Raw genomic sequence first — 7,576 nt, 5'->3', positions numbered from 1 at the left:
TTAAATGGAGAGATCTAAGAGGAGGTGTATGTTACGCAACCTGAAGGGTTTGTTAAGAAGGGGCAAGAACATCTCGTGTATAAGCTGATCAAGGCACTCTATGGTTTACGACAAGCTCCCCGTGCGTGGTATGAAAAACTGAGTAAATATCTTGAGGAACTGGGTTTTGTGAGATGTCCCTATGAGCATGCAGTGTATACGAAAGCAAAGGGTGAAGATTTTATGATCATCGGAGTATATGTCGGCGACTTACTGGTTACAGAAATAAAACCATCGAGTATAAGAGAGTTTATAGACCAGATGAACAGGAGGTTCGAGATGAGTAACTTGGGTAAGCTGACGTATTATTTGGGTCTGGAGGTTAAACAAGGGGCTAATAACATCCAGCTGAAATAAACGGCCTATGCGAAAAAATTCTCGAAAAAGTTGGGATGTGGAACTGCAATGCCACTAAGCTTCCCATGGATCCTAAGGAGTATATCAGCAAAGATGAAGGAGGACGATGCGTTTATACTACACATTTTAAAAGTATGATTGGAGGCCTATGCTATTTGGTTCATACAAGGCCGTATATAGCCTATTCAGTCGGGATTGTGAGCAGGTATATGGAAAAACCCACTGAGATGCATCTGCTAGCAGCAAAACGGATTCTTCGCTATGTTAGAGGTACGCTAAACCATGGTCTAGTCTATAATAGAGGCAGTATAAGTGAGTTGTTGACAGGATATTCCGACAGTGACGTCGCTGGACATGTTGAAGATCGAAGAAGCACTGGGGGCATGGTGTTTTATTTGGACGACAGACTGGTAACATGGGCATCACAAAAACAAAGAAGTGTAGCACTTTCGTCCTGCGAAGGTGAGTTCATGGCGGCAACTGCAGCTGCATGTCAGGCCATTTGGCTACGGAAAATGGTGAGTCAGGTTACTGGTAAATATGTTGAGCCAGTAGTGTTGTATCTTGACAACAAGTCCGCCATTGATCTGACTAAAAATTTTGTGTTTCACGGACAAAGCAAACACATTGACATCCGTTATCACTTTATACGTGAATGTGTTGAGAATGGTGATATACTTGTTAAACACGTCAGTACGGATCTTCAGCGAGCTGATGTTTTGACAAAAGCATTGCCTACTGCCAGATGAGGCTGTTACTTGGAGTAAGAGACTTGCAGATAGTAGTTTAGATTAAAGGGGAGAAATGTTGGTTTTTTAATATAAACATATTGTTATTTATTATTTATTATCTTAGCAGTAATTATTTGAGTTGATTTGGTCTATCACGTAGGTATGTGAAAGTAGGAGAGTAAGTTGAAATAAACATTAGAGATAGAGTAGTTTTAGGAAAGCAGGTGCTGGTTTTTAGCAACCACTTTGCACGCATGTTTCTTATTTAGTTTATATTTTAATCTTTCAGCTATAACAAGTCAGTCTTTGGAACATCTTTTCTTTCAGTTTTACAAGCATACACTTATACCTATAATTATAGGGGTTTAGGCTAACACTATATAAGGTGATGGATCTTTATTTATTTCTTTTTGGACTTTTGTTATTGAACTAGTGTACTAGTGTGGAAACTCGGCCTCAATATCTATACTTTTATTTCTACAGTGACTTTTTAATATCTTGGGTTTGGAAAATTCATCATATACCTTAGAATTTGAATTATCTTAATTTCTATTTATTAGTTTGATTTTGAATTAATATTTTGAAAGGTCGAGATGTTATAAATTAACCAAACATGTTTTGTTAAATATAAAAGTGTTAAATTTTTAGTTAGCTTTCAATGATCACAATAATAAAACTATAGATTTATTTTAGTACCTTAATTTTCCTTTTCAATATTACCTCGAAATTTGTAAAGTGGGTACCATATGATGTAAAATATTAGTGTTATAGTTGAAAATTGCTATTTATTCATAAATTAATGAATATTTATTTACCAATAAATAAATCATGTTCTATAATTGATAAACAAATAATTTCTTTAAATTTTTAAATATTTTTGGAATTATTAATTCTAAATACAAAGTAATTGTAAAAACAAAATGTAATACAAACACTGCCACAATGCTCTAAAAGCTCTTGTCACTAATCTTTCTTGTAATATTTCTTCTCATTCCAGGAAGAAAGATATGAAAGGCTGCATAAGTTAATTTTGCAGCATTTTCTTCATTGTTTACGGCCAAATCATAAGAAAATATAAGAAATATGATGAGTATTTAAAAAAATTATTTACAACAAAATTGAAGATTAAAAATATTTATTAAAGCAATCAATTAATCCACCATAGTGGCACTAAAATATAAACTATAATTTTCTTGAGTAATATTTGTTGTGATTTTACAAATCTTTATTCTTAAACAAAAATTGTAAAAAATATTTTAAAAAATATATTTCAACTTCTAATTTTCTATAACAAAACTAGATGCCTACACATAAAGTTTTTTTCCAACAAAGTAACAGAAGTGAATTTTTACACTGTTGGAGTGAATAGGAGTTAACAAGATTTTACACATAAAATTACCCACTCAACCTTTACAAATCCGGGGATTGAAAAAAGTTGAAATTAGAGTAATGAATATCGAAAATGGTTAAGAAGACTTTTCTAATAAACATGTATGAGAAGATATATGCATAATTGCATAAAAAAAGAAGAAGAGGCATTGAATTTGAGGTCAGGCTTTGAGAAAGAGGGGAAGAAAGGCAGAGGCATGATGCAGAGAGGAGGCGGAAGGTTTTTGTGATGCACTGATGAGGCTCAATGTTAGTCTTATATAGAGTCCTAACAAATAATTGACGGGACAAGATAAAACCCTAACACAAATCAAATGAAGTATGATATGTATTCTATTGTACTGGCAATGAATTAGATGGGTAAAATCAAATTGCTCATATAAATTAAAAACTTCAATTCTTTCATGTACCTTTTCCCTATAGGGACAAATAAGCGCCCATCAATTAAAAATAATCTTGCTATTACATTAATAACATTGGGATACTTTCAATTTAAAAATGTAAAAATTTGATAAATAATATAACATTTTTTATAAGGTTAATTTCATATCTAAATGGCAGAATATGTGCTTGTGATTTTTTATTTTGATCAAATAATAAACACAATTGATTTTCTAGGAAATAAAAGTAATATTTTACACCTTACTTAAAATAAATTTGAGTGCACAACTTTAAAATAAGCAAAAATATTATAATTTTTGAAGTAAAAATTATTTTTTTAACTTAATTCATATACATTTAAAATTCCCTTACTTTTTGATTACATAATAATTTTTTGGTTTACTTTTGTAAGGAATATATTTTGACTGTGATGTCAATTTTTAATGTAATGCTAAAACATAAAATTTTATGACTGTATTTGTTCTATATATATGTTAAGAAAAATAACAATTTTTAAAATGGGAGATACCGAATATTTTAATTATTTATTTCATGTAAAGATGTAAATTTTTTAACACTATAAAAAACAAATCTAAAATAATACAAAAAAATTTCGGAACCATTTTACAATTTAGCATATTACTAGAACATATCCTTGACACTAAAATTTACATAAATATTTGCTTATGTAATTCTTGTTGTACTGTATGGTATAATTCTTTATTATTAAGTAAAAATTTCAAATACACTACAATAGTTATAAAGTATTTTTAAAATATTAAAAAATATAGTGTTGACATATTCAAGTGGACATGAGATAACAAGATTTTAAATCACCTACTCCTCTACCAGTAATCAATTTTAAGGGGTTATCAAAAATTTTGTAATTAACCTATATAAGAGAATCTCGAAGGCTATTACGTAAACTTGTTAGATAAAATAACATTATCTAAAATTTTATTCAATGGCAAAAAAATTCTTTTAGTGTTGTTAGCTATATTCATTAGTAATATTCAAAATATTATTTTATTATTAATTTCAAAAATACAATTAAAATAAATTTAAGTTAGTTTTATTTAACACTATTGAAAATTAAACATGTATTTTATTAAAAATCTATTTCATGATAAAGATCCAGATGGAGTCTAACTATCACTTGTTACATATCCATAAATGTCTTAATACAAACTCATAAGTGTGACTTCTGTCGAACGGTTCAACTAAGGATAATCTTGTGTGACTTTTCCCTTTCCTCTGCCTCTGTTACTCGTCATAATCTTTCATTTCATCTTCTACTATATATGATTTTAAGAAATAACAAGAATGAGCATCTACATGCTCAACAAGATATCCAATAATAATAGAATAATAAATAGTGAAAGTTGTATATCATAAAATAAGGATAAAAGTACAAAAATATGACAATAAATAGTATGAAATATAACAACTCCATGATAAAATTTCAAATTCGAGTTACTTTTCGAATAAAGGAAGCAAACTCATCAAGGGCACATGATCAAAATAATCACAAGATGTGAATCTGTTCATTTCCATCCTAGGTACCTTTGTGATGCGGTCAACTAGCACGGAAGAGTACCATTCTCCGCGTGAATACGGCGCTCGCCTGATCATGGCTCATCATAGAATCATCAAACATTTCGATGCTAGCATATATAATGGTTCCCACCTGAACCCGTGGCTTGACTTGAGCCAAAAAATAAAATTTATAATATCCACACCGGGGATAAACAATTTCAAACCATGGGCACCTCCTATTCTCTGAGTAAGATTTTCACCGTTGAATGAACATTTTCAAATTTGAATAATAAAATTCAAGCATCAAAATCAATGAAATAATGAAAGATAATACTCGCTATAACGATAAACAAATTATACTTTTAAGAATACATTTCGTTACGAATAAGATAATGAACTATGATTTAAAATAGTGATCTTCTCAAAATATTTAGAATAATCGATATTAAATAAGGGTTTGGTTGCTTGAACGATAAATAACCCTTGCTTGCTAAATTATAATAAAATAAAATATTTAAAGATGTCTCCAACGTTAAATAATAATAAGATTTTAGAAATTGACCTATGCGCAATTAGGTCAATGGTATCAAATGATACAGAAGGTTAATCCGAAAGATGGATCTAACTAATGACAATAAAATTTGGTGGTTCGAAAAAATAAACACACCTAGATTTAAAGTCATGATTATTCAAAGTGATAAATTACCCAAATGAATATTCTACGTTCAAAGGGGATATCACGTTCGTATTTATCAGGATTTAGAAGGAAAATACATTCTCAAGATAAATAAACATAAAATGAAATGATCAACTGAATTTTACAAAAAATAATTCAATATTTTAAAATTTAACAAGCATGGATAAGGGGATAGAGTAAACTAGCCTTTGTCCAGAAGCACATGTCATTCACAATCTACTTTCATTAGCCCGTTAATCTCTATTTCTGACTGAAATTTGTAATCAATAAATCAACAATAAATATTCAGTATGATTGAACATAAAATAATTTTAATATTCAGTAAAATGATATCTCAAGTTCTCTATATAACTGTTAGGACGAAAATACGCGCTAATATTCATGTAAGTACACGCAATCGTAAGTAATATAGAATTAATTCTATTTCGTTCCCATTGAGACTGGTTTAGGTTAATTTCAATTAATGTATATATGCAACGATGATATGGTTATTATTCAATGCTAAGATGATAACAAGTAGAGATTATTTATAACTAAGATTATTAACTAACATGCAATTAACTAAGATATTAAAAGGGTGATTTACTTATATAACACAAACATGGGATTCTAACTTCATTACTACTTCATTCAATAGCCTTTTTGTTCTTATCCTTAGCATGCAATGGTGATGACACTAATCAGACAACACGAAACTAGTAAGCACCAACTTTCATTATACAAATACCCTACTACCAGACATCCACAAAAGAGATAGAAGCTGAATAGACACCAATTATTTTGAGACCCTATATGTCTATAGATTTTGACAACATAACGGTTTAATGAAAAAGTTACCTATCGTGATTACATAGGGCAAGTAAGATGGTTAAAATTGCCTACGAATTATGCATATCAAATACATGAACCTATGCTAGTAAGGCATATTCTAAACCCCTATATTCACTTTCACTTCAATAGAGATTAACACGCTATCTTATAAGTTCGAGACGCTCATAAGATGAATAAGCACAACCAATAATAGGATATCATACATTTGCCATACACTAAGGTATCAAAACATATTAACTATTAAAATCTATAGTAAATCTGCTAGAACCCCACGATAATGATTAGCCCATAACCGAACTCATCATCACCGTGGGTTCCGATGAAGGCATGGTATAATAAACTAAGTCTTTAATAAAGTGAATAATAATCAAGTAAGTTAAACAAGAGTATATGTTCAACAAAAGAAGAAAACTAGCATCCCAGATTAGAACTTAAAACAAAGAATCAAAATAAGAAACTAGATCCTGATCGCCTTGGTTGTATTCTTGATGTCTTCCCCTTAAGCTCTGTTATGAAAAACATCTTTAAGTTGACTTTATATAACATCCCAATAAGAAGAGAAGTCCAGAAAATAACTCTTGTACTTGCTTTCTACCCAGCGTAGCCGCGCACTTCATTAGCGCGGGCGTGCGTCCTTCTGCTTCTCTAGCGCGGCCGCGCGCTAGCACAGCGCGGGCGCACTAACATTCTGGAAAAACTGACTTGCTTTCTTTTATTTGCTGGTTCTTGATGGCATTCCAAGAGCAAACTCTCAGGACACCTTCCTAACACCAATTTTGCACCAAAGCAATGATAAATCTCCTTGATCCCTTATTTATGCCTGAAATGTAAAACACTACAAAAAAGCATAAAAAACACAAACAACTTGAGTACAAAATACCAATTCAAGCCTTTATAGGCATTCTAAGTGTACATAAATGCCACTTAACAATAGCCTTTTGACTTGTTGAGGTCCCCAGCTCATTACAAGTAAAATGATTTATCGATATCTCCAATTTTCTATATAAGCTTTTTGACTTGTCGATATCTCTAGTTCTCTACATGAACTTGTTGACTTGTCGATATCTTCCGTTCTCTACATGTTGAATTGACTTGTCAATATCTCCACTTCTCTACATGGACTTTTTGACTTGTCGATATCTTCATTCTACATGCAGATTGACTTGTCGATATCTTCAGTTCTCTATATGCAAATTGACTTGTCGATATTTCTTGGGACATCTCAAAAAGTCATTTCATACAACTCGACATACTTCTCTACATTCTTTGATCTGTGACTTGTTGATATCTGACCTAGAATATTTTTTTATATAACAATATTATTCAGCTCCAGGCTTCTATACTTCTCTCTGAGACATGATCAAGATTTATCTTCTTCCACAGTTTATTCTTTAGCTTGAAGGCTGTTTAGTGAAAAACCTCTTGTCTAAACTATTTAGCATTTTTACAGACTTAAAAAATACAATTATAGAATACAATTGAGTTATCATACAACTTATTCTTATGGTTGTCAAGATGACTTAGTCTTGTTATATACAAGCATGTCTTGCACAACAGATATTCAAAATGTAAACTCTCATGGCCCATATTTCATAACCAGAAAAAATCTTCTGAT

General features: G+C 30.9%; 1 protein-coding gene across 1 annotated transcript; it reads left to right on the top strand.

Annotated features, from left to right (window-relative positions):
• The first annotated feature begins 431 nt into the window (after window positions 1-431).
• LOC141700215 (secreted RxLR effector protein 161-like) lies at window positions 432-1,145 on the top strand. The gene has a single exon (XM_074504035.1). It carries the CDS (start codon window positions 432-434, stop codon window positions 1,143-1,145), a length of 714 nt encoding a protein of 237 aa, XP_074360136.1.
• The last annotated feature ends 6,431 nt before the right edge of the window (window positions 1,146-7,576 follow it).

The sequence above is a fragment of the Apium graveolens genome, unplaced genomic scaffold, assembly GCF_009905375.1.
Source record: "Apium graveolens cultivar Ventura unplaced genomic scaffold, ASM990537v1 ctg1928, whole genome shotgun sequence".
NCBI classification, from domain to species: Eukaryota; Viridiplantae; Streptophyta; class Magnoliopsida; order Apiales; family Apiaceae; genus Apium; species Apium graveolens.
Note: the sequence above shows the minus strand (reverse complement) of the source record. Positions and strands in the feature narration are given on the sequence as shown.